We start from the raw sequence: 27,643 nt of genomic DNA on the forward strand, positions 1-27,643 counted from the left end.
GGTAATAGATGCATGTGCCATTTTAAGCTGCTGAATTTGTGCTAACTTGTTACAAAGAAATACAAAACTAATACACAGGCCCCCATCATTCCCATGCTTTTAGTACCCTAGTCCATAAAGCTATTGTCCTCCATAATATTTGTATCAGCAGGATACAAATATTGTATCTTTTTCATCTTTATTTCTCCATCAGTTTCTCTAACATTCCACCACACTGGCCTGAAATACACCATGCATAGTACAGTCTCTGACTGAATTTTCGTTCATACCATTCCTTCCAACCTAGAGTCCCTCCGTTCCCTCTTTGTGCCTTGACCTTGAAACTTTCTGAACTTCTAGAACACTGGACCATTGCTTCCATTGCACTTTTTATTTGCATCACTGTTTGTCCCTGATTCATACACTGCCACATGACCTCTTTTGAAATCTTATTTCCCTGAAAATACTATTGAATATGTATATGGAATATATATAACACATAGAATAAATGCATAGGATGTCTACATAGAACATTTAAAAGATTATACATGTGTGTGTGAGAGAGATCATCTCTACTCACCAAAAGTACGAACTCATTGAGGCTCAGGATTCTACATCATGTGTGCATAGCATGTTGCTAGAAATACTCTGTATTTAAAAATTGTGTCACATGATCACCACCATGTCTAGCTGACCACTTACTTACTGACCCCTTCCACAGAGACAGACCTGACTGCATCCCCATTGTTACCCTAATCTCTGGAGCTGCAATTTCCTATTCTGAAAATTGAGTATGATGTCATCTACCATAATTATTTCAAAGATTAAATAAGTCTACCATGGGTGCCTGGCACTTCATGGGTGCTCAATTGTGAATTGAAGCTGAATTTAGGTTGGCAAACCTCCCATGTGTAAAGGCTGTGCAGACACACAGTGGTGGAATTATCACAGGCTTGCCAATGCTTCAAAGAGCTGAATAAAACTGAAGAAGTCTGTGTATACAAAACGCCAGTTTCCGTATCTGTTAAAGATTTAGTTTCCTTTCTAACTAGATATATATGGAATACAAGGTCAGCAAATAATGCACAAATACCGATCAAGCTAGTGCTGAATCCAAAGGAATGCGAGTAATTCTGACCAGGAAACTTTGCCGCTTCTGAAATGTTTTGGTTTTAGCCACTGGCAGGATTGATCGATTGCAGTTAGTAAAGCATTCTCTGTGCGGCCCGTCCAAGCATCTGCTTCTGTACAACTGTTGCTCAATTCACTATTCCTTTCGAATTACCATCTTTGAGGAGCAAGAGAAAATCTATCCAAGCCACCCGCACGAATCATCCTAAAGTCTTCCAAGTCCTTTAACAGAGAATCTGAACCTACTAAGGGTCCTTTACATTTCCCTTTACCCCCTGTCTTGGTTCTAATTTCAACACCCTGGGTTCGCCCAAGTCCCTCCCTGTGTCCTGTCATCTGATGAATATGCAAATTCAAGATAATTGGCAGCCAATGGCGTGGATTGTGGTCACATGGTACTGATGGTAGGTGAGCAGACAGAAGTTGTGTGTCGGTGAACAGAGAGAGCTCTCAGTCAGGGGCGAGCACTCTAGTCAGTGCAGACGGATGCTTAGGCAGTAGTCCTGGCAGCGGCAGCGGCAGCAGTTGTGGTGGCAGGAGGAGAGGGGAGGGGGCAGGCCCCCGAGGGCTACACACGCTCACATTTTCAAATTCCCGTGCAGGGAAAGGAGGTGGGGCTGCTAAAAGAGGACTCCAGGAGCTGTCCCATCTGTCCCGTCCCGTCTCCCCCTCTTCCTCTTTCTCCCTGCCCCCTGGCTCTGCCAGAGTTCAGAGTTCGGGTGGCCGTACGTGGCAGTGAAGGCAAGAGGGCCAGGAGAGTGGGGAGCAGAGCCAGGGGTGCGGGGCAAGATGCCCATCCTGCTGTTCCTCATAGACACGTCCGCCTCCATGAACCAGCGCACTGACCTGGGCACCTCCTATTTGGACATTGCCAAAGGCGCTGTGGAGTTATTTTTGAAGGTAATGGGAGGGGAGGGGAGTGATGGGTCTCTTTCCTGAGGGATTGGGAGGTGGATTTAGGTGCTTCTGTAACGCTCTTGTCATTCCCCTCCTTTTCTACGCGACCCCCTCCGTCATCCCTCGTTCCGCAGCTGCGTGCCCGGGACCCGGCCAGCCGCGGAGACAGGTACATGCTGGTCACCTACGACGAGCCCCCATACTGCATCAAGGTAAGCGGGCCATCCAGGGAGTGGTGGGTGAGAAGCAGCAGCAAGTGGGCTGGGGCTGCCGGCGCCTCGGCCCCCTCCCGCCACGGTCCTGCGTCCCCAGCGGGCGTGCGGGCGTGCGGGCGTGGGTGGGGGACGCAGAGGGCGGGCGGAGCAGTGCAGTCAGCCACTTCCGAGGAGCCAAGGCGCCCGGGATCCGGGATAGGGGAGCCCCCCTGCGCCCCCCCCCCCGAGAAACAGCGGGAGGGCAGAGGTCTTGGCGCGACGACGGCAGCCGCCTCGGAAGATGGCGGACATTTTGCTTTTGTATGAGGCAGAGAGAGCGAGTTTGAGGGCGCTGCGGAGATGGAAAGGAGGAGGGGAGGGAGGAGAAGAAGGAGGAAGGAGGGCCGAGCCCGGGAGGGAGGCTGTAAGGCGGGCCCGCCCCTTCGGAGAGCTTCACGCGCGGCCCTGGCCCGGGCGGGCGGGCGGAGCCTGAAACTCCACCGGGAGGTGCTGCGGGCTGGGCGCGCGGGCTTTCCTGGAGCCCCAGCTCCTCCTCAGGTTCCTCCTTCCTCCCCTCCGCCGGCCTGCCCAGTCTTCCTCCCCCCCTCAGACTTTTCGCTGCTTCTCCTTCTCCTCCTCTTCCTCTCGCTCCCCTCCCCTTCCTGCCAAAGCTTGGCAGCGCCAGCCGCTGGCCTTCAAAGGCCACACACTGCTTTTGCACTCTGCAGCCTCAAACCTACCCCCGCCCAATCGGAAATCTGTCCGCCCAGCCAACTCCCAACCCCCAGGCCCAGAGACTGTTTCTGCTGGGGACTCGGTCAGGTTCAGCCCCATTCTGTTACCTTAGCTACTGTTAGTGTTTCATCTGAGATTCCAGCGAAGCAACGACGTGGGAGAGATGCCCATGCACAACCCGCAAGGGGCAGAACTTTTTAGGGACCTGGCCTACCTATTTGCATCAGAAATTAGGTTTCTGCCAGCCACGTAGGGATTTGTCCAGGGACAAGCAAGAAAGGAAGGGAAGACTAAAATGTGAGCAGTTATACCCACCCCATTCGATGAGTAGATTTTCAGGGTTCTGATCCACCGGAGGAAAGTAGGGAGGACTTAGCCTATGTGGGATAGTTCATTTATGCTCTCATGGTGAGGAGATAAAGAACTTCTTCGCCTGAAGTTGCCAGATAAAATAAAACTCAAACTGGTAAATCAACCTGTGTAAGAGGCATGCTTGAATATATTGTCAATTTAAAGTTATTACTATAATCCTTGACGTCTTTCACTAGACTTTTTCCCCCTCGGAATTATCTCCATAGTGCTGCAGAGGTGCGGTCTGCAGGTGTTGTAATCCGTTTCAGCAGACTGAAGTGTTTTAATGACTGGAATCTACCAGACTGAATAGTTGGTCAAAGAGTTCCCTTCAGACATAACAAAACCAAAGGGAAGCTAATTTGGTAACCTGTAGCTTCCGTTAACAATTTCATTAATAGGTCCCTCTTGACACTGTTCTGGTTTCATTGCTTTGTTTTCAGTTTTTTAATATATCTTTTTACAAAGTATATATCTTTCAAAATGCCATTAGCTTTTTGAAAAATGTCAGTTTTCTGACAATTTTTTTTACACCTACTAAAGCACATATTTGTACATCCTGGGTTTAAATGGCCACACCTTTTTGACTACTAATACAGATGAGAACACATCATTTGTACTGTGAACGTTTGAAGGCATGCTCCTCAATGTGGAAAAGTAAAAAGGATAAACTACAAAGTAGTGTACCTGTGTTTTTCCTTTAAAGGAACAGCTTACTTACATTTAAAAAAATGCTAAGACTTACATATATATATATATATATATATATATAGAGAGAGAGAGAGAGAGAGAGAGAGAGAGAGAGAGAGAGAGAGAGGGGGACACACACATATATATACACACATACACACGTATATATTATCTATAAAACTTGCATGGCAATGTTTATAGAATCATTTTCTTTGGAAAGGAAAAAGAAAGTTTTATCCTACTCTTTTAACTCCAGCTGCCACATAGTTTTCAATACTTAAATTTTTTTAGTGCTTATATATCTTAACTGTGGTTTTAAAGAAGCTCCAGATGGAACAGAAGGGAAAAAAGATGGATGTTAGTTCAGTAGAAATTTCATCTGTTGGCTCTTTTTATCCTGTTACCTTATATACTATATTTATTTTTTCAAAAGCAAAAAACATTTGATTTTTTTCCTCATTAGGTCAAATATGGTAAGCTACTTTGATTATGTGTTTTGTTATTGATCATTGATTATCTTAGTCTTTTTGCTTTTCCACAGTTTTTAAGGGCTTCAACTTTACTCTTAGGTGATAACTACATGTTCTAGAAAAAGGTTAATGATCTCATGATGTTCTTTTCATTTTGTTTTTCATACTACAAATTCAAAAAACATAGGTCATATTTTGGTAATATTTTCCTCTTCTGAGCCTCTTTTTGATCATTCACTCCTAACCGCCCCCTACCCCATCATTCTGTTCTTTTGCTTTTAGGATCTAGTCTGCTTGGAAGGTTAGATATTTTAGAACATCTGGTGATTTTTTTTTCTTAAGATTTACTCTAGTCTTTTACTTGCTAACAGTTAGGAATCATAGATCTGATTTCCGTCATCTCACTGTTTATGAAACAGGCCTTTCTTTGATTGTCAGCAGGTATTTTAGTTCCTACTTAAAAAGGTTCATTCTTCATTAGGAGTCTGAGGTCCTTTGAGCAAAGTGATGTTACGGTTTTATTAGTAGATTATTCTTTGAAGAATAATCTCTGTGTGTTTTTTAAATTTCTCTAAGGTTAGAGAATCATTGTAACTGTTTTTGTCAGGTTTTGGTTATATCCAACTGTAAATACTGTAAAATGAATTTTATTTTCTACTAGAGGAGCCATTTCTATTGGTATTGTAACAGGCATGAGTTGTGCATTTGGTTGGGAGATTTTTCCCTAACAGGCATGCCACTATTCCCAGTATATCTGCTTACAAGTTCTGATAATAAATCTTGTGAAAAGTTACTGTGACTGGAATTTTTCCTGATGTATACTGTTGAGTATGTAAATATAGTATTTCGCCAAAGACATAGTAACTTTTTATTGCATACCTCTTGGCAAATAGCTGTGTGTTCTTTTAAAATTAGTCATACCTTTTATTTGCACTTAGCTTTGCATGGATGGAATTAAGCTTGATTTGGGGATCATATAAAAAAGCATATGGAATGTAAGCATAGTGTGCCACATCTGTTTTAAGTGTTACTCTGTAAACAAGTTTTATAAATAGTATCACAACTGTTAACATTTATTTATACAATGCATCTTTGGTGTTCACAGCTAGGATGAAACCCTATTTAATACTTTGAAATTACCAATACACCTTATAAGACTAATACAGAATGTGGCTTTAAAAAATGTGTGTGTATGTGCATAATAATCCTTAATCATCTTGGCTGAGGTTCTGCTGTCTTGTATGTTTTGTTATGAATTACAAGTTCCTTTTATTCAGTGATGAGGAGAGGAATGCTTGTTGAAAGAATGTAAGCCACCAGCCTGGGATTTATATTAGCATAAGTAATCAAAATACTTTTATATTTGAAGCTAGTTTCTTAAAATTATTTCTATTTTATTAAGGGTTTTTTTTTAAAGTTTTTTTAGTTGTAAATAGATACAGTATCTTTTATGTATTTATTTTTACATGGTGCTGAGGATCAACCCAGTGCCTAGCATGTATGAGGCAAACACTCTACCACTGAGCTACAGCCCCAGCCTGAGGGAAATTATTTTTAACATAAAATGGAGTCATTTTTCTAGAAATAGTTGAAACACATGTATAAAAATAGTGTACAGAATTTTTAAAAAATATATAAATAGGAAGAGATACTGTTTCAAAGATATATCCTAATCCAGCAATTTGAAAACCTGAAACATTTGAAAAGGGGGAAATTTCCCTTGAAGGTTGCTTTTTTTCACGTTCTGTAGCTAGCTTGTCTTCCTGGTGTCTGCATGTATCAGAAAAAAGCAGAATTTTGCCTTACAGATTAAGGAAGTTAACTTAAGCTTTTAAAATGACATGTGTTATAGACATTTATTGGAATTTTAACTAAGACATACCTTTTACATATACCCATGAATATATTCCATGGCCCTTATTTGGAAAAGGGACGACTTTGAAGGGTGCCCTTCATTGTCTAGGAAGCTGAGGAAGTGCTTTGGGTGACATCTTAGAAAATGCAAGGTGATTTTAATACAAAATGCTGGAAGGCAGTGCAATGATTTTCATGATGGATTGTTTCACTTGTGATTTTGCTTTATTTTTCACCTTCCTCACTGGCCATTGGAGGCATTTGGCAGTAGTTATTTTGAGATAAGAAAAGGGAACGGTTGGGGCTTGGGTTGAGGCTTAGGGGTAGAGTACTTGCTAGCATGTTTTAAGACACTGGGTTTAATTTTAAGCACTGCATATAAATAAATGAATAAAATAAAAGTCCATCAAAAAATTAAAAAAAAAAATCAAAAAGAAAAGGGAAGGGTTAATGTAGGAGACTAGATCTCTGGGCAAGGGAGTAAGTACAATTTTCAGACTAGGGTCCAAACTCTAAGATAACTAGGGGACATTGACAAAATTATGGATGCCTCTCTATTTTGTATCTTCAACCTCTCTTGTATCCATTCACTCTTATTTGCTCCACGTTTTAACCTTCATCATTTCTTCCCTGGACCATTGTCACATCAGCCACTCAATTGATAGTCTTGCTTTTCAACAAATTTCCCCCTTCATTGCCAACAGATTGCTCTTCTCCTTCTCCTTCTCTTCTCCTCCTTCTTTCTTGTCCTCCTTTCTTCTTCTCTCCTCCTCCTCCTTCTCCTCCTCCTCCTCCTTCTTCTACTGGGGACTGAACCCAGGAGTGCTCTACCACTGAGCCACATCCCTAGCCATTTTTATGTTTATTTATTTTGGTACAGGGTTTTGCTAAGTTGCTGAGGTTGGCTTCAACCTTGGCAGTTCTCCTGCCTCAGCCTCTCGAGTGACTAGGGTTACAGGCATGTACCACACTGCCTGATAAACTTAATAAAACACAATGAAGTGCAATAAAATCATCATTCCTCTATGAAAAAAAAATCTTCCAGTGGCTTCTCATTACATTTCAGAATAAAGTCCAAATACCTTGGCCTGACTTCCAAGGCCCTTTGCGATCTGGCCCTGTGTTACCTTTCCAACAATTTCTTTCCACGTTGTTCTCTTCTAATGGGCATCAGGATCCAATCACAAGGAGAAATTAAGCCCCCTTTTCCAAACTTACTGTACCTTTTGCTATTTCATACCTTGTTCTCTCTGTCTGGGACATACTAGTTAGCCTGACATCTTAGCTCTTCATTCCACAATTACCAAAACTTACCTGGCTCCTCTTCCCCACCCCTACTCCAAACAGTATAACAATTCCTTCTGTGATCCCTTAACACTTTCCACATACCTTAACTATATATCCACATCTCTGTGTGTGTGTATCTGAACACATACACATACACATTTAGCATGTTATATTATGTGTGTGTGATGCTGAGGTTCAAACCCATGTCCTCATGAATGCCAAGCAAGCATTCTACCACCGAGCTACATCCCCAGTCCCAGCATATGCATTAGATGGTGAATGTTAGAATTCATATTGGCCTAAAAATGCAATCTTTTTAAGGGCATACATTGGAACATTGCTATATTTGTACCTCTGATACCTATGGGAGTGCCTCGATTTTAGTAGATACTCAATAAGTGGAGAAAAAAATTTGAGGCAATATGTATGAGTGAAAGCTACTTACCCCCTTTCCCCTCTCATTGCTACAACTATTCACCAGAAGGTGACCACTGTTAACAGTTTAATATGTTTATTGTTTATTACAGTTAACATTTTCATATGGGTTCAGTTTATGATATGATAGAATTATATTTTTATAAAATGAGTGTATACACCTCCTTTTTCTCTCTTTTGCTTATCAAAGTATACTTTATATACAGTAAAATACAGGAATCCTAATGACTTGATGCATTTTTATATTTATACATTCATGCAACCACCTCCCCATGCCAAGATAGAGATCGTTTCCATCAACCCAGAAAATGTCTCTTGCGTCTTCTACAATGCCTCCCTCCCCCCTTGCAGGTAAATATGGGTCTGGCTTATATAAATATTGCAGTGATATGATTAAAATGTTTTTTTTCCATGGATAGTCTGAATACCTTGGCCTGACTTCCAAGGTATAGTCTGAAGGTGGTTTGCTGCTACAGCAGTCTAGCTATTTATTTACCATAAGATTATTGAGCATCCCCTGTGCACCAGACTTTGTTATAAGGACTTAAAGTGACACCAAGAAACATGTGCCCTAAAGGGATCAGAATAGTAAAAGATATGGCTCTACTCGTCAGGGGTCTTGAGAATAGTTGTTGGGAAAAGGTGACTGGAGAAGGTAGGTGAGGGTATGGGTGCTGTCAAGACTAGTGGACTCTTAACCAAAGAATTAGAGAGGAAGGATGGAGGGAGGATGCACAGGCCTCTGCGAGAATTCAGTTCATCTGGTCAAGATTGTAACTAGTTCAGGCTAGACAGCAAAAGGACTTTGAAGCCTACAGGCTAGAGTGTGTATATTTATTTTGAGATGAAGAGCTATTCAGCGGATTTGAAGAAAAATGGGGCAAGGTTGTTATCTGTCTCTGTGCTTGTTTGATTATTATTATACAGCATTCCTTGAAATGGGATGATGAGAGGGGAAATTGAAAGGTGAGGGAAACCCAGAAGATGTAGTTGACGTTGCCTAGTTTTGCATTAATAAGATGGTTGCTTGAAAGTGTTTGGCCTTGGCATCGGGATGGGAGTGGTAGCAGGCAGTGGGGAGCAGAAAAGGAGAGGGCAAATGTTTTCCTTTTCAGTTTGCCTTTGCGTCAGGAAGCTAATTTGAAATGCTTGGAACACAGGGTTCTCAGTTTCAACAGAGTGACCAAATCAGGCAGCTGCTTCATGTCTCATGGAGAAATTGCTTTCTGGGGAAAGGCCAGATTGAAGGACCCTCTGTTTGGCGTAGAGGATGTGAAGAAAGGAACCTGAAACTTTGTAAACATGGCCAGTTCCCTTTGACCAATAGAGTGTAAATGAGAGATCCAGGCAGATCCTTGGTACGTGTACTGGGAGCTTAGAACACATTATCTCCTGAGTACAAGGTTGGAAATGATGATTAACTTCCCAGAACTTCCTCCTTAGGAAAGCCTTTTTAACCCTTAGTGGTCACTTAGCCATAGAACTATTGTGTTTATGGGTTGGGGGTACAGCTTACTGGTAGCGGGTGTACTCAGTGGTAGAGAACTGGCCTAGCATACTCAGAGGCCCTGGATTTGGTCCCCAGCACCTGCAAAAAGCAAAAAAAAAAAAAAAAAACCAAAACCAAAACCAAAACCAAAAACCACAAGTATTGTGTGTATTTTTGTTTCTACTATTGATAAATGGGTTTGGGTTTCCAACTTGATTTGTTAAAAGCACATCCTCCCAGCTTCTTCCTCACAACTTCCATCAGAGACAGTGAGGGGCTGAAATGGCAGAGGAGGTTGGCATGGCTCTTCCAATATGGCAGTTTTTCATATGTGTAGATTGACTTTATCTATACTCTTCAGCACAGTATCTATGAGCTATGTGTGGTTATTGAGCACTTGAAAAGTTGCTAGTCTGTAAGTAGATGCTGTACCGAATAATGGAAAATTTAATATTTTGAATATATGAAGCTAAATAAACTATGTCTTTTGTTTGTTTGTTTTAGTACTGAGGATTGAACCCAGGGTTGCTTAACCACTGAGCCCCATCCCCAGCCCCTTTTTATATTTTACTTAGAGACAGGGTCTCACTAAGTTGCTTAGGGCTTCACTAAGTTGCTGAGGCTGGCTTTGAACTCGTGATCCTCCTGCCTCAGCTTCCGGAGCCTCTAGGATTATGGGCATATGCCACCATGCTTGGCAATAAATTATGTTATTAATATTGCTTGTTTCTTTTACGTTTTTTTTTTTTTTTTTTTTTTTTTTTTGATCCAGGGTCTCCCTCTGTTGCCCAGACTGGCCATGGTCTCCTGAGCTCAAGCAAACCTCTTGCCTCAGTGTCCCAAGTAGCTGGGACTATAGGCATGCTCCATCATGCCCACCTTTTACTGTTTTAATGTGATTGCTTGAAAATATAAAATTACATACATGACTTGCACTGTATTTCTGTTAGAGAGCAGTGTTGGTCTGTATTCTTTCAGAAGGTATTTTCTGATATTCATGCCCTAAAATTTGTTTCTGAGGGAGGATCCTTTCGAAGTTCTATTTAAAATGAATAATGCCATAAAGGACTCATTTAAGCACTAAAGGTTATCATACAGTTCAGAGTTGATAGCTTGATAATCCTTTGCCCTGGGGCAGAATATGAAAGCATCCTATTCTTATTTGTATTGAGAGCCGGTTTGTTGCTTAGACTTTTGGATCCAGTTGCTGATCCAACTGGTTGGGTTAGAAGTCCCCCCGCCTCTGGGTTAAATATGGCAAGAGTATATATGTGAACTAATCTAACTGTAGTAGTTAAGAATTCTGTTCATAAAACATGGTCATTGGTAGTAGTACATTTTTCAAGCTTTGGGTATTATTACAAATATATATCATGTCCCTTTTTAGATTTACTTAGCCACCTTGCCTAAAATTTCTCCAGAACAACCCTTTTTCGGGAAAAAGTAGGATAAAGAATAAATTCTCCACCTTGGCATAATGTTAAACCTAGGAAACAAAGAGGAGTTTGTATCATTGTTCTTACTGAAGCCTTTTTTGATGTTCCTAGCAGAGCCTCTTTGTCTTATCATAGGAAGTCATCAGTAGCATTAAAATGACAGGGGAGGTCCACTGGACAGGAAGGCTCCCAGGATTCTTACTGCTGGTGTTAGTCAACTTCCTAGTGGCATTTCCAAGAGTGTGTCTTTGTATTTTTATCACTATAATTGCTCCTATTTAAGGAATATTTGATTGTGAAGCTGAATGGAAATACAGATAGAGTAATGAGTAGCCACATATAAGAGGTGAGAGAGGAGGACAGGGCTATAGCTCAGTGGGAGAGAGTTTGTCTAGCATTCCTAAGATGCTGGACTCAATTCCCAGTGCCAAAGAGGTGGGACCATTTTATAGCCCTAGTTTTGGATCCCTCTAAGTCCTATCTTGCAGTCAAAGGTGTTATCTAGCTTTTATAGCATACCCTGTATTTCATCTATGAGATAACTTATATCTGCTTCCTTGTAATCATGAATGATCATATAATTGGTTTCTAATAATAGCAGCTGACATTTATTGAGTAATGCTTATGTACAGGGCAGTGTGCCAATGAACATAAAGTATTATTTAGCTTATCTTCCCCGTCAGCTTATGTTGTCATAGGTACTATTATTATCACCATTTAATAGATAAGGAAGAGGTTTTATCTGGGGCCTGGAGAGGTTAAGAAACAAAACCGATAGCAACATAGGTCTAGACCTATTCCAAAGACTTAAGTAATTAACCACTTCACTTTTTCTATAAATTGTGATAGGAGTTTTGTTTTGATAACTTCTCATAGGTATTTTTTATTACCATATGTCCCAAAACCATCATTTTTCAGAGTCAGAATGCTATTATTTATATCTGCATTTAATATAACTGTTTGATAATATAGCAAACATTCAATGGATGAAAATTATTAGTACTAGCATTATTTTTATTATTTCTCTGTCTATTTCTGGGTGAATATCATTATGCATTTGTTTGCATAAATTTGTTTGGGAGGATACTGAGAATTGAACCCAGAAGCACTCTACCACTGAGCTACAACCCCAACCCTTTTTACTTTGTATTCTGATACAGGGCCATGCTGAGTTGCTGAGGCTGCCTCAAACTTGCAATCCTCCTGCCTCAGCCTCTCGGGTAGCGGGGATTATAGCTGGTGCCACCATGCCCTGCTACACTTCTGCCTTTGATGTTCCACAGATATGCCCTTACAAGGAGTTGTTGAGATTCTGAGTTGATGGAGCTTCAGATTGAGTGTATATGTTGGTGAAAGTTGGAGTGATCTGGTGACTGGGCTGAGTGGGCCCTATAGGAAGGGTGGTAGGCTTCGAAAAGTAACTAGGTAGTCCTTGACTGTCTAGTGGCACCAAAAATTGAAATGCCATTATCACTTTACTAATCTCCTGATAAATGTTTTGTTTTTTTTTTTTTCTGTGTAGAAAAGAAAGACAGTCCACACTTTCTTTGGTAGCTACTTGGCTTCTTTTAACTCACAGACTGTGACTGAGGAAGACATTTATTTTTTAAGGCCTGGATGTACCATACTGCATCTTAGAGTTTTATATGCCTCATTTTCTGGTGTGATCCTCATTTCACCCAGATCTCCCACTGTCTTCTCCAGCAAAATCTGTCATAGCTAGATGGCTTTCCACTCTACTGTTTAGTCAGATGGCCTACCATAGAGGGGCGGATTCAGAAAAGAAACAGATGCTGTCAACTCAACCATTGGGGTCCTAACTAGGGAAACATTACATGAAGGCTTTTGGTGTGATGTGTAACATGTTTTTAGAAAAAGTAATGTACTGTATCTCAAGCCTTATTCACTTGATGATACTACTCATTGATGCCTGTTGCTGTTTTCATTGTGTAGATTTCCCCCTTTAGTTTGAATAGTTCAGTGAATTAAATACCAAGAGCCAAGCTCTGGATTTGAATGCTATAGAAACAAAGCCTCTGAACATTATTGTTTTTGTTTGTACAACTGAGGAACAGTCCTATTGAGAAAAGTAAATATGATTTATTAAGGTCTTAGGATTTACTATAGGGCTTCTTGGGCAAATTTACTGTTTCTTCTACTTACTCTTGACTGCATTTGAAAGTAGCTACTCCTTCCTTCCAGAAACTTGTAACCTCCTTTATTCTGTTTCCCTACCTCTCTCTTTTTATTCTTGTTTTATCTTCTAAATTATTCCCCCTGATAAGTGCACCCCACCTTACTAATAGTTTCAAATATTTCATCTATACTGATGCCTCAACATTTCCAACTTTTCACCCAGGTTTCTCAACTGACTCCAGGTCATCTCCCCTGGCTCTCTGTCCTACTATCAGCTCACAGTTAGACCTCCTATGTCTCTATAATCTTACCATCTCTTCTACATTCCTCATCTTTTATTCACTCAGGATTAAAAGCAAAGTCATTATTCAGCTGTGATTCTTTTCTTCCATCTTCTAAGGACCATCTGTCTTCCCTATGAAATGTCTCCTACATTCATTCAACTCAATTTCTACTGCCATTACTTTAATCCAGGCCCTTATGTTTTAATGTTTTGACCACTCTATCAACCTTCTAACTGATCTCTCAAGTATTTCCCAAATTCCTACTCCCCACTCACACCAACTGACAAAAAAGAAGCTTTTGAGCTGTATATTAGAAGCACATTTACACCATTGCTGGGTACTTATAAAAAGTGGTCATAGTAATCAACTGCTCACTTTCCACTAAAGCTGGTTCCCTCATATCACCCTCCCAACAAACCTTCAAAGACTCCCCACGCCAATGGAGTTAAGTCTAAATTGCTCAGCTTGGCATTCAGAGCTTTGGAATCTGCTCCATGTGTTTGTATAAACTTATTCCCATCATTTATGGACATACACTTTAGACAGACCTGTCTTTTCTACCCACTCCTGATGACAGCCCTTAGAACAACAGTCAACAAAAGAAAAAGAGATCCAGAGCCAGGAGTTGAAGGCCTGGGTGAGGAAAGGAAATGAACTGACAGCATCCCATTAAGGGTGTGACTTGAGGGGAAAGCTGTGATGGAAGATGCTTTAAAGTGCTATTATAATGATTAGAAGTTGCAGAAGGAATGGGGGAGGGAGCTGGAGTATGACCTTTAGTGGTTGATTAGCCTGAACTAGACCAAGATGGTTTGATTTAAATTGGCACTGCTATTTAATAAGAAACCCATTTCTCTTTGCATTTCTGTATCATAGGAAGAGGGCCCATAGAACTAGGCAGTGGACTAAAGGATTCTAGGGAATATCTAGCATTTAATACAGATTTGGCACTGAAAAGTTAGGGCTCCTTCCTGTATTTGTTCATTCATTCTTTTTTTCTTCCTCCTCCTCCTCTTCCTCCTTCTCCTTCTTCCTCCTCTTCCTCCTCCTCCTCCTCTTCTTCTTCTTCCTCTTCCTCGCCCTCCATCTCTCCCTTCCCCACTTCTCCTCCTCCTCTTTCTTCTTCCTTCTTTCTTCTTCTTTTTTTTCTACCAGGGATTGAATCCAGGGGCACTTAACCACTTAGCTGCATTCCCTTGTATTCTTTCTTGAATGAGAATGCTGGTGATATACAAAGCAAAATTTCCATTTCTCTTGAAATCTTACATAGATGCATAGACATCAAATACTCCATAGTGATGCTTTTGAGCTGTATATTAGAAGCAGATTTACACCATCGCTGGGTACTTATAAAAAGTGGTCATAGTAATCCTTTCAGGTAGATCACACCATCCACTGCCATGTTATATGGCAAGCTGTGCTACTTTGGCAGCTCTGTAAAGAGTACTAGACTGGAAGGCAGTAGAATTATACACATGACCTCAGGCAAGTCATTTAACCTTTTATGGTGTCAGTTTCCCCATCTATTAAATGAACAGAGTAGACTGGATTGTTTCAAGGGGTCTTTCTGGAAAAAAAGTACAGGAGAGATTGTATAACTGAAAGGCAGGAAGTGGAATAATTGAGGATTGGAATTTAAGGTGATTTCAAAATTACTTTAAACTTTAGAAAACAGTTCCTAGATGTGCTTAATGTGCAATATCACACACTTAGCAGTTAAATCTGTAATTGTCACCCTGTCTTATTGATGTTGTTTCCCTTTGCCACTAATAAATAGTTAAATGTTCAGGACAGAGTCCTACTGATGGTTACTTTGAAATGATGGACAGAGTGACTAATTTTGTTTTTCTGTTGAGATTTTCAAAAATTAATTTGAGTTCCTTTTATCATGTAATAAATAGCTCATAAAATTATTTCAGGCTTTAAAAAAATTAGTCTAGGGGAAAGAGATGCTATCTAATCTTTAGAAATTTATAAATGGCCATTCTGTTATTTATTTTCAACTCTTTTTGCAGTGTTTAGTTAGCTAAACATATTCCTGTCCATGTGTTTTTTCCCCTAAAACTACCTTTGTTAATTTTTATCTTGTGTGTGTGTTCATAAAAAAAAGTCTCATTTTAGAAGCCAAAACTTAAGTAAACATGCATGTGATCTGCACAGTACTATTTTTTCCCTGAAAATAGCTACAATTGAAACAGTCTGAGCGTGGAAAAGGAATCCCCTCCTCACACACACACACACACACACACACACACAGTGATTTAACCCAGGATCTCAAGCATGCTGGGCAAGCACTCTACATCCACAGCCCCAGGGTAAAGGAAATTTAACAATTATATCCTACCAAGCTTTCTAAATTCTAAGACATTTCTGTTGCAACAGCACTGCAATTGACTCTTGCACAGAGGAGAAAAGTTTCTAAAACCTATTTGTTTCTATGTGTTAACATCCACTAGTGAAGATAAATTTTCTTTTCATCTTATATTTTCCAGTGCACTTTTTTTTTTGTAGGACTGGGGATGGAACCCAAGGCCTTGCATATATTAGACAAGTGCTCTACCACTGAGCTGCACCCCCAGTCCTCCATTAAACTCTGGAGAGATGTGGTGCTTCCTACTTTTATCCAAATTCCTAGGGTAGGAATTGGAAAACTTTACAAAAGTATTTTGAAAATTTGCTTTATTAATCTTTATGATCATTCAGCCACTAAAAAAATTCATAGATATTATATAGACAATGTGCGATGGTGAACTGTATCAATGGAATCAAAATGTGCATCATTTCTTTGCCAGGTTCACTTAAAATATGTAGTCCTATGAGTCTTTAAAAAATAAATGCCTTTATTTTATTTGTTTATTTTTATGTGGTTCTGAGGATTGAACCCAGTGCCTCACACATGCTAGACAAGTGCTGTGCCACTGAGCTACAGCCCCAGCCCTCTAAGAGTCTTTAACCATCTGCTGAAAAGCAATTCAGTGGTCCTAGACTGTCAAACAAGTTTCTGTTATATTAGGTAACTTCTTAAGAATAGTTTTAACGTAGAAGACTCAAATAAGGTAGACTTCTTTTATGTGATCTTGATTGGTAATATTTCCTGAAGGATGTGGATAGAAATTGGTAGATTGAACCCCAGAATGATAGCATTTAGAACTCACTGGGAGAGAACTCATTTAATCAAGTAAAATGGACTTTGCACATACATTTTAGCAAGTTCAGGACACCAAGAAGGGACTTTGGGAGGTGACTTTGACAAAAGGGAATCCAAGAGAACTAGATAGTCTTAAAACAAGAATTTTATAAGAAATTAACAAAAGAAATTAAAAGTACATATAAATTAAAGAATAGTGAAATGCCTCCTTTGTGCCCAAAAGTGTATCAATACCTTGAGATAATTGATTGGTACTTGAGTAAGTGAGAAAATCACAAAAAATGGGAAATCAAATCAGGCCAAATTGCTAGAGTATTAAGGGGAAAAATGTGTCAGACAGGGTCAGAAAATATAATGCAAAAATGAGTCTGAAAAGGAGGTACAAGAAGAAAGATAAGTCTATTCTTGTAACGGTAAAGCTTCTTCCTAACATGTCCTTCATGATTTTAACAACCTCCTTTAAAGGTGTAAACATATTTTAAAGGATATTTTAATTTTTTAAGGTGATTCAGCTGTCAGTGTTCTGTTAAGAGAACAGGTAAATCTTGTCTTGTATCTATCAGAATTGGAATCCATTTTAATTGCAAGAAGAAAATCCTTGCCATAGAAAAGTTTTAACTTGCATAAATGTTCAATATAAGGCTAAGAACAGAGACAAAGAGAAAAGCCATGTGTCTCCTTGGGAGACAGAGTTGATTGGAAAAGCAGGACTTCTTATTGTTCACTTCATTCCATTTTACTAGTCAGTTTACCAACATAGGAACATTTTGTAATGACAAAGATGATAGAATGTTAAATTGAAGAAGAAAGTTGGTTAAGAAACACTGTTGAAATTGATTTATTCCAATTGTCTGGGTTTTTGCAGAGCAAGTTTCCCCTAAACTTACAGAGAGCAAAAGGAAAATAGTTTATCTTTCACCAAGAGAATTGATGGCCCAGCTAAATTTAGACTCTCCAGCTTTAACTTGGGACATCTGGGAAAACACTCCAATCTGTTACTCATCTAGTTTGTAACTATCTAGAAAGAAGCCCAAAGTCCAGAATAGCTCTAAGATGGTCTTATAAAGGGCAAATAGTATTGGGCTGATTTTATTTCCTTTAATAAAAGATAAAATATCTGTTGAGAAGGGAAAGCTACATGGATTACCTGTGCATGTCAGTGACACATGTTATGTCTTTATTGCAAAAGGCTTGTTGACAAGCTGGGAAGATTTGGGATGCACTGCACCATTCTTTAGGGGGACATCCAAATAGGCTTAGTGGAGAAGTGTGCCCCAAATCGTCTGTGTAGTGGCTCAGCACCAAGTTTGGGACACAGCAAGTGGTGCCTTCCAGGGAGTTCTCTCCCTGATGTAATATATGGGATTCTATTTTATTTATTTATATTTTGGTAAAAATCCACTTCCAGTCCCTTTAAATAGCTACCACCTTAGAGAATCTTAGTTATTCAGTTTTTTTTTTTATTTACATGTGCTCAATTTACGTACATTTTGTAAGGAGGATTTCTTGTGTGGAAAGTTAGGCGCAGCTGGCCGAAATTTCTTTTATAAGTTAACTTGGAGGGGAAATTAATAGTATGTTTATGAAACCTTTGCATTATACTCAAGCAATGTCACCAGTATTTTGGAAAATGATTACAAATGACCTTTGGAGATAGAGTGACAGTTTTCAGAAAGGGCTCTAACACTGTTCTCACATCCTCTTCAAGGACAGTTGATTTGCTTTTTTCTCTTTTACTTGTTTATAGTTCCTGTCAAGATTTTGATGAAGGAAAGAGTTCCTCATTTTAAAAAAAATAAAAATCAATGAGAAATAGTCTGGCCAAAATGGGATGAAGTTCAGGAAGGATAAGGATTAGGAAGCTGAGGTTTGAGGAAGACACTAAGTAATACCCCCTCCTTTTCTTCTTTCATTTGAAATCAATGGAGAAATATGTCCCAAGAACCAGCCTGAGTTCTAAGTACCAGTTTTATTCCTGATAAAAGCTAGAGCTGAGGACATAGCCTAGATGTATGTTCACCAAAGCGTCCAAATGGCTTACATATTGGCAGACCTCCCTGTAGGTCTGTTGTAATATATGTATAACTAAGAACCACATGTCAGGGCTGGGATTGTGGTTCAGTGATAGAGCAGTCGCCAAGCATGTGTGTGAAGCACTGGGTTTCATTCTCAGTGGAAAGAAGGAAGGAAGGAAGGGGAAGGGAAGAAGAAAGGAAGGAAGGAAGGTCTATCGACAATATATATATACACACACACACACACAGACACACACACGTCAGAGAATATACAGAAAATGAAAAAGAGCTTTAGCAACAGGCCTAGAGAGAATATCCTGGTTTCCTGTTCCCAAACACAGCAGTCAGGTTAGAAAATGGAAACAAGGGTGCAAGATGGTAGTAGGAAAGGATTTCTTTTGGTTTTTGCCTTTCTGAGCAAAAAAGTGCAAATTTTCTCTGTTCTGTGGTGATATGGGTGGGGAATAAATAGCTAGTGGCTAGCCAGATAGAGCTGAGACCAGAACCCAGGCCATCAATAGACTGAAAGGCCCATGCTTTTTTAGTATGGAAGGTCATTTTTAGTTGACTATGCAAATTTAAACCAGGTCTGCACTACATTTTCTAAAGCAGGAGGTGTTTTCTTTCTGATTTATTTAAAGGGCTGTTATAAGGTGTAGAATAATAGGACACATAAGTCCAATTTATATAAAGGATTGCTTTGAGGTATCAAATTACAGGATATGAAAACTGGAAGAGAGCTTAGAATAGGGTTTTTTTTTCTTTTTTAGCCCTTTTGTTCCTTGAATGAGAAAACAGAAGCCCAGAGGGCTAAGTGAATTACTATGGACCACTCACTTGTCAAGCTAGTGACAGCCCGGAATAGACCAGGGTCTTCTAATTCCAAACTTAATGTCTGCCCTACACCCAATTGTTCTGTATTTAGTCATCAGGGAAAGTAGGCTTAAATTAAATGAAATTTGGAAAATCCATTAAGTTTAAGAACTGTTAGACAAATAGTTCTATATGAAATATGTGAGTGTGTAATATAGTGGTTTAAATGGGAGGAGGGTGGCTCAGAGTTTAGGCTACCTGGGATCAAATTCTGGCTGCACCAATTATAGTTGTCTGACCTGTACAAGTTCCTTCACCTTGCTGAGACTCAGTATCCTCATCTATTAAATGGATATCGTAATAGCACCCACCTGGAGGGTGGTAAGGAGACTCAGATGAGAAGGGTTTATATAAGTTACTGTGCTTGGCATAAGTGAGTTCCTAGCATGTAGGCACTTATAAATATAATCTGTCATCATTCATCACCATTTTCATTTACCTCTGAGAGACTTTTAAAACTTGATCTGCAAAGACAATAAATCCTTAACTTAGGATTCTACCCATGCTAAGATCCTCCTTTGTCCTAAACCTCCCTTATTTATGTCTCTCAGGATAGAAACTTTATAATCATCTTTTTTCCTCTCACCCCACATTATGGTACCTGCTCTGTCACTAAATCCTATCTTGTTGTTTCAAATGTTTCTCAATTAACCCCTTCTCTATTCTCATCCTAAGTCACACCCTGATTCCCACAGGCCTGGATTACTATTTAAATCTCCTCACTTCTTTTTCTGACTAGTTTCTCCTTCCTCAGTCTGTCTTCTATGTTAGAACCAGACTTATCTCCCTGAGACCCTGCTTTTATTCTATTTGCCCTGCCTTGGAACCTGTAATGAATCCATTGTCTGCTGCCTCAATGCCAAGCTCTTCTGCCTGTCTTCAGTCCTTCTAAAAAACCAGTGTCCAATAGGAATATAATGGCAGCCATCAACACAAAGTATTCTAGTTGTCACATTAAAAAGTAAAAAGAAAACATGAAACTTCTTTCTATTAATATATGTAACTTAAAATATCCAAAGTAGTATCATTTTAACAGGCAATATAAAAAGGAATAATGAGATATTTTACAGTTTGGGGATCTACATTCTCAAAATCCCCATGTTTAGGTCTAGCAATATAGCTTGTGGTAGAATGCTTGCCTGGCCTGCATGAGACCCTAGGTTAAATCACCAGTAACACAAACACACACACACACACACACATACACACACACGTATCCTATACCTACATCAAATCTTCATTTAGACTAGTCATATTTGAAGTGTTCCCTGGCTACTTGTGGCTGAGGGCTTCTGAATCAGATACTACAGTTCCAAAATGTGACTTGTCACCACTATCACTCCCACAAATAAGATATACCTAAGTCTCCTTTTCTTCCTCATTTTAAAAAATAGAGTTTGTAATGTGCTGTTGTATAGGTTGTTCTAAACCACTGTAAAGTATGAAGGTGCTTTGTAAGCTACAATTTTGCAAGAATGTACAAATTTCACCATCCTGAGAGGAAGATATCTTTGAAATAAAGTAATTTGAAAGAAAGACCATATTAAGATGGCAAATTAGGGTCTGGGGAATATAGCTCATTCAGCATTTGCTTAGCTTGCGAGAGGCCTTGGGTTCAAATTCCAAGCATAACACACAAAAAAACATGGCAAATTAGCTGTCCTAAATTCATTTCTGAAAAACTTCACTTCAAGCAATGAATAGAGACTATAACACGCACTTTCTCTTGCTATCTCTTTATAATAGACTATTATAAAGAGATTTGTCACATTATTAAAGTTCTCTAAATATTTTAATCTGTGGTTCTTTTATTGTTTTTCCTTTGGCATTTTGAAAAATGGATATAGGAGCATTTAGTTTTTCTCTTGAAATGGGAGGGGGACCGTTAGCAAGAAATTCATTGTCTTTGGTAATGCAGTGCACACACTTTTTAGTAATGAGGTAGGAGGATTACAATTTGCTCATATTGTCCAGTTTATTGCAAAGGATCAGAATTGACCTAAAAACAGAATGTCAGAGTTTCAGATGGCAGAAAATGTAAAAATGCTTTAAAATCATAGTACAGAAGAATATTTAAATAGTAATTATTCTGACAGATTGAATAAGAAGAATTAGGACATTTTTTAAAAATGTTGATGAGTTATAAAGTGACACCCAAATCTTATCCTAGGGTTTTGTCAAGCCAAATAGTCCATTTTTCTTTAGTCATACCCTGAACTGTCACATGGTCCTTTAGGAATTCGACACTTAATATAGATATTGCCATAAGGTTACAGTGTGGAAGGAAGATTGCTAAATGAAGTAACATCCCAAATAGTTAACTTTATAAGGCAGCTTCTTGGTAAAGAACCCTACCATTCCTAAGTTTGCCCAAGCCAGAAACACTAACCTAATGTATAACCCTTTCTCCCTCACCTATCCCTGTAATTAGCTGCCTAATCCGTACAACTCCACCTTTTGAAATCCTTCTTTAATCTGCAACTTCTTCTCTGTCCTCACTGCCCTAGACAGGCTTTCATTACTCTTTTCATACCCTATTGCAACAGTCTCTAAACCAGTTTCCCAGCCCTAAGCTTCAGCCTCCTCTCCACCCTGCAATTTAGCCTCCAACTCGCAACAGAATTATCTGGCTAGAATGCAGATCTGATCATGCTACTCCCCTAATTAAAAACACCAAGCTCTTCCCAGGGCTGACAGATACAATCTAAACTATTAAACATGGTATAAAAATCACTGTAAGTCAGAGCCCAAATTATTGGATCTGTTGTGCCTCCTGCCATGTACCCAGAACAATGATAATCAGGTTACTCCTGGTTCTCCAGTAAGTCCTATCCTTTTGTGAACTCTCTTCTCTTCCCTTGGGTAGCCCCCTCCACCCCTTGAGTCTCATGATCTTCAGGCTTATTCTCTCACTCTCATCATCTGTTCTTTCAGCCTTCATATTGCCTCCATACTTCCTAGTGCTATGAAAGACCATGAAATTGGAAAAGAGTACTGTAGTTATATGAATAATGGACAATTGAATATGAAATCCAAATAATTTAATTCATCTCAGTATTATTTGCTCTTGCTTTCTACCTCCAGCTATACTGGCCTGCTTGGCATAATTGTAGCATTCAGGATATCACCCTGCTGTCTTTAGGACTACCATGCTCAGGTCCACCATGTTGCCAAGATGTGCTATTGGCTGTCATCCTTGCTGCTCCACTCCTGGGACTTACTCGTAATTGCATCTGTTTCTGTTGGTCTATTTCTTTTGGCTTCTCTTCTTGACATTTTGTACTGATTTGTTTTTATATCCATCCCTGACCAGTCAGCACCATCCTTTCCTTCCTTTTTTTCTACAGACCAGTCAATGAAATCATGTTGACTGTTGACCTGAGGTCATTGGTTCTTTGCTACTGTTCATGGGGTGCCTAGAGAATGCTGTTCCTTTGCCAAAACTTTTTGTTTCTTTTCTTTTTCCCCTTATTCTAGAGTTGGTGCTTTCTGAATGCTTGAGAGACTAGAAGGGTTATCTCCCAAGAAGTGTGGCTCTATTATAATTCCCTTTACTCTGATTGAAAAGTCAAAGTAATTTTCTTGGGAGGAGGAATCCTGACTAGCAAAATTCATGAAGATCAGACACTTAGTAGCTAACCATTTGTCTCTATTGAGAATAATGTGTTTAAAAACTGCTCCTTGTTCTTCAGTGTCAAGATAAGGTAACAGAAGTGTCTTGGTCAGTTTGGTTGAGCCTAAATACAAAAATAGACTTCTTGAGTCAAAGCTCTCCTGCCCTAGTAACTGAATATATTTGCTTGAGATTTTTGCTGTTGATCATTAAAGTTAGCAGATCTTTCTCAAACTGCTTACTTTAGTTCAACTCAAGCAGGCAAAATATAAAATAGAATTAGGTTAAGGAGTGATTAATTTCCCAGACAGAGGCTCGATACTTGCTGTTTAGTTCTTGTTCATACTTTTTATATTGTTCATTGTATAATCGGGAATTTCTTTGTAAATGTTTGGTTTTCAGGCTGGTTGGAAGGAAAATCACGCAACATTCATGAGCGAACTAAAAAATCTTCAGGCTTCTGGACTGACTACTCTTGGTCAGGCTCTAAGATCCTCATTTGATTTGTTAAATCTCAATAGATTAATATCTGGAATAGACAATTATGGACAGGTAAAAAAAAATTTGAGTGAGTACAGCTAATTTATTTTGATGACTTGGGGTAAGAATTCAAACTTGGGCATGGTTACCAAGATTTCTGTTACTTTTCACATCCTCCAAAAAAGAGGTTCACATGCCTTTTAAGAATGTACTTTGCAAAAAGAAATCCTCTTGTTTGATTCTTGTATATTGTTTGATGACAAAATAGTTAAAATCACCTACCATCAGATCATCAGAGAATGGAATGAATAAATTGCTGAGAAATATTGGAACAAGACAGTTGGAGAGAAACTCTGTCCTTAATCCACCTTGCTCCTCCCAGTCTGATGAAAAAGCTCTAGAATAAGAAGGCTGAAAAGCATTTGTTGCTTCTATCATTGTCCTTTTCTACTCTAAAAAATGCCCATAGTCTCCAGAGTCACTCTTAAGGTTGCAGAGTGAATCTACCAAGATTTTGACTCAGGTGAATTGATTAATGAATATAGATGATACTACTATTATGATCCCTTTAATATCATTATTTTGTCATTACTTGAAAAGAAGAGAGAGGAAAAAAGTATTTTGAATATTAGGGATTAGGGAGTTTCTGAATTGTAAGAATTTCTCAGTTTATACAAGTATTACCTCTCCACAGGAGGTATTGTTATTTTGATTCTCACATATTTTGGTCTCTAATCTTTTCTTCTTATTTATCCAAGCAGATTTTATCATTTATTTGAGAGGTCATTGGCAGGGCAAATGTAAAACTTGAAATACAATTTTATTACTTTATATAGCTCTAATGCTTTTTAACTGTATTTTAGGGAAGAAATCCATTTTTTTTAGAACCATCTATTTTAATTACCATCACAGATGGAAACAAGTTAACAAGTACTGCTAGCGTTCAAGAAGAGGTGAGATTTAATTTTTTTTTTTTTTTTACATTTCACTTTCATGGCAGAGAACATGCAGCTATTTGTGTGGGAGGCATGTATTTCCAGTTAAGAATCAAGTTTGGACAAACCTCCCGTCTTGGTAATCCTTGAGAGATTGCTTAATTTTATTGAGTTCCATGAAAGAAAAGTGAACCTTTTAACTCTTTCCTCATTTTTATATGGGTTGTTATGATGAACCTTTTCAAATTTTGCCTTATAGCTTCATCTTCCTTTAAATTCTCCTCTGCCTGGAAGTGAACTAACCAAAGAACCTTTTCGTTGGGATCAAAGGTTATTTGCCCTGGTGTTACGTTTGCCTGGAGTGGCTTCTACTGAACCAGAGCAACTAGGGAGTGTACCCACAGATGAATCGGCCATCACACAGATGTGTGAAGTCACAGGAGGTATTGGCAATATTTCCTATTTCTGAAGGAAGAAATTAGGGCAGCAGAGTGTCTATATAGTGCCATATATAGACTTGGCTTGTTTTCCTTCAAAACCTTTTAACTCTACTGCTTAAGCTCATTGTATTATATTTGCAGTCAGTGTAGTTATGATCATTCCAAGCTTTATTTTAGGATTTCAAATGCTTGTATTATGAAATAGTATTTTTTAAAAAATATTTTTTTAGTTGTCGATGGACCTTTATTTTTTATTTGTTTATATGTGGTGCTGAGGATCAAACCCAGTGCCTCATACATGCTAGGCAAGTGCTTTACCACTGAGACACAACCCCAGCCCATGAAATAGTATTTTGTTCTATCAAACTTGTGCACTTTGTTTTTCTCTCTGATATAGGTCGCTCCTACTGTGTTAGGACACAAAGAATGTTGAATCAGTGTTTAGAATCTCTAGTTCAAAAAGTTCAGAGTGGTGTAGTTATTAATTTTGAAAAGACGGGACCAGATCCACTTCCTGTTGGAGAAGGTAAGGTAAATCAACTTATTTTTAACCCTTAAGTGTTTCATAGGAGAATGACTTGAGATTCAGAAGATATTCAGGAATTAGTAATAGAGATAGCTTTTATTATCCATATGCATTTGAATAGTTACAATATCCTTCAAATAATTGCGTATGTATGCATATCAGGTAGCCAAATTCTAATAACCTTAATTTTTCACATGAATGTTTCTAAGAAAATTCCTCCTTTTCCTGACCTCTTTTATATTCCCTGGTCCCACTGTGGAGATGACACTAATTCATTTACCTCTCTATTCCCAAAATATCCGGATATTCACTATGGTATGGTACTTCAGTAGCAGTCTGTTTTGGGGATTGTGAGCACTATATTTAAAGGTGCCTGTCTTTATGATATTTGTTAGTTAACCTCACTGAAACAAGAGATTGTGAATGTTTATCTAGGAACTTATAATATTCCATAAGGTCCTATGCTGGTATTTTCCTTATCACTTTTTAACTGCAGAACCTTTTCAAATGAGATTTTACAAAAAGTTTTGACATCTAGAAATAGATAAAAGTAAAGCTACTTTTGCATGGGGGAAGTTGGCCATAGTCATTCTTTAGATGCTTTGTGAATGGATGTTTGTAACTATTGAATATGTGTGGATTTCAAAGGGACCAGGGAACTAAACCATACTATAGTAATTGCAGGACTTCCTTAGACTTCTGATCTAGGTTATTATTTTTCCTCATGTGTCAGTTCAAACACATATATACATATGCATATATAGGTTCCATTGTTAACCATGGTGCTTATCTGATCTGATCCATACATTTTAATTGCCTTGGCCAAGGCTAAAGGGATAAAACAGGAAGTTACACATTTCTATCTGAAGTAGTCCATTCTGTGGTTCTTGACTTTTTTTCTCTTTAGTTCTTGGATCCTTTTGAGAAGATGTTGGAAAAATGTGGAGTCTTTTCCCTACAAAAAAATGACAGCTCATAAACAAGTTTTTCTACCAGGATTTCTCCCTCCCATCCCCCACTCACCTCCCTCTACTGATCCCTCTTCAATCCATTTACTTCTTTTTTTTTTTAATTAGTGTCCTAAGGATACACCTGATGCCAAGACTCACTGAACCACATCCATGCATGCACATATAAAAGGTTGATCAGATTCATTCCACTGTTCTTCCCTTTTCCTGTTCCTTCCTCCTCCTAAATCAGTTCCTTCCTCCTCCTCGATCCTCTTCATCTACTCTACAGATTGTTCCTCTATATTAATGAAATTCTCTCTCCCTTTTTTTCATTTCTCTCTCTCTCTCTTTCTTTTAAACTCCCTCCTCCTTATTTTGGATTAGCTTCTGCATATCTGAGAAAACATTCCACCTTTAACTTTTTGGGACTGGCTTGTTTCACTTAGCATGATACTCACCAGTTTCATCCATCTACCTGCAAATGCCATAATCTCATTCTTCAGGCTGAGTATTACTCCATTGTGTATATATATCAAACACAACTTTATGTGTAATTTTAGGAGTTTCTTGAACTCTGAAATTAAAAATAGCTTCCATAGAATACTGAGGCCTCTCAGCCTATTTTAAATCAATCATATTGGAAGGGCATGCTATATTGCTAGCAACTGACTGCCCAGGCCATAATTTTGTGTTTACTACTTTGATGTGAACTGAAAACTTTCATGTGGAAATCCTAGTGGGAATTGATGTCATATAAATGGCTCACATTTTCTTTCTAGCTCCAGTTCCCCTTTGACCAGAGTTCTTAACCTTTCACACTCTGATGAAAGCAAAGAACTCTTTTCTTAGGAAAATGCACATCCCCAGAATTGTGATCTCAATTTCACAGGGGTCCTCTGAAGCCATTATATGTTCTCCCTAGAACACAAGGGACCCCAGAAAATTTGATCTGAAGTAATTACTTGTTAAAGTAATACTGAAATAAGAAAATCAAATGGATGTAATTTAAGAAAAATGAGACTTAAATCATTAAAACATATTTTTAAAAAATATAATTTAGACTAATGAATCATGGGATAAAAGGTTATGTCACTCCACCTACTGGGTGGGGGCAAATGAAATAGGCTAGTTTAAATAATTAAAATTCATTCAGGACATGCACGTTACTCAGTGTCATACAATGCTCAGTTTCCATGGAATTTTAATGGTGAGTGGGAAAACAATAGTGAATTAACCCAAAATAACTTTGATGCATTTGCTTTTTGTTTATCACCCCTAATGACACACATAGATGG

At 38.8% G+C, this 27,643-nt stretch overlaps 1 protein-coding gene across 11 annotated transcripts in view; it reads left to right on the forward strand.

The window, feature by feature from the left end:
* Positions 1-1,526: 1,526 nt before the first annotated feature.
* LOC124109482 (integrator complex subunit 6-like) overlaps positions 1,527-27,643 on the forward strand; it is a 78,313-nt gene continuing 52,196 nt past the window's right edge. For 4 of the 11 annotated variants that reach the window (XM_058586648.1, XM_046468123.2, XM_046468128.2 and 1 more), the window contains exons 1-6: positions 1,527-2,010; positions 2,142-2,219; positions 23,420-23,569; positions 24,361-24,450; positions 24,692-24,875; positions 25,270-25,398. In XM_058586648.1, the coding sequence (XP_058442631.1) occupies positions 1,900-2,010; positions 2,142-2,219; positions 23,420-23,569; positions 24,361-24,450; positions 24,692-24,875; positions 25,270-25,398 (742 nt within the window). In that variant the 5' untranslated portion in view covers positions 1,527-1,899. Of the gene's footprint in view, positions 2,011-2,141; positions 2,220-4,129; positions 8,375-23,419; positions 23,570-24,360; positions 24,451-24,691; positions 24,876-25,269; positions 25,404-27,643 lie in introns of those variants that run through there. The other 7 variants (XM_046468126.2, XM_046468125.2, XM_046468127.2 and 4 more) reach the window with 5 other exon arrangements.

The sequence above is a fragment of the Marmota monax genome, unplaced genomic scaffold (assembly GCF_021218885.2).
Source record: "Marmota monax isolate L192 unplaced genomic scaffold, Marmota_monax_Labrador192_F-V1.1 WCK01_AAM20220418_F8-fsc00333, whole genome shotgun sequence".
Lineage (NCBI taxonomy): Eukaryota > Metazoa > Chordata > Mammalia > Rodentia > Sciuridae > Marmota > Marmota monax.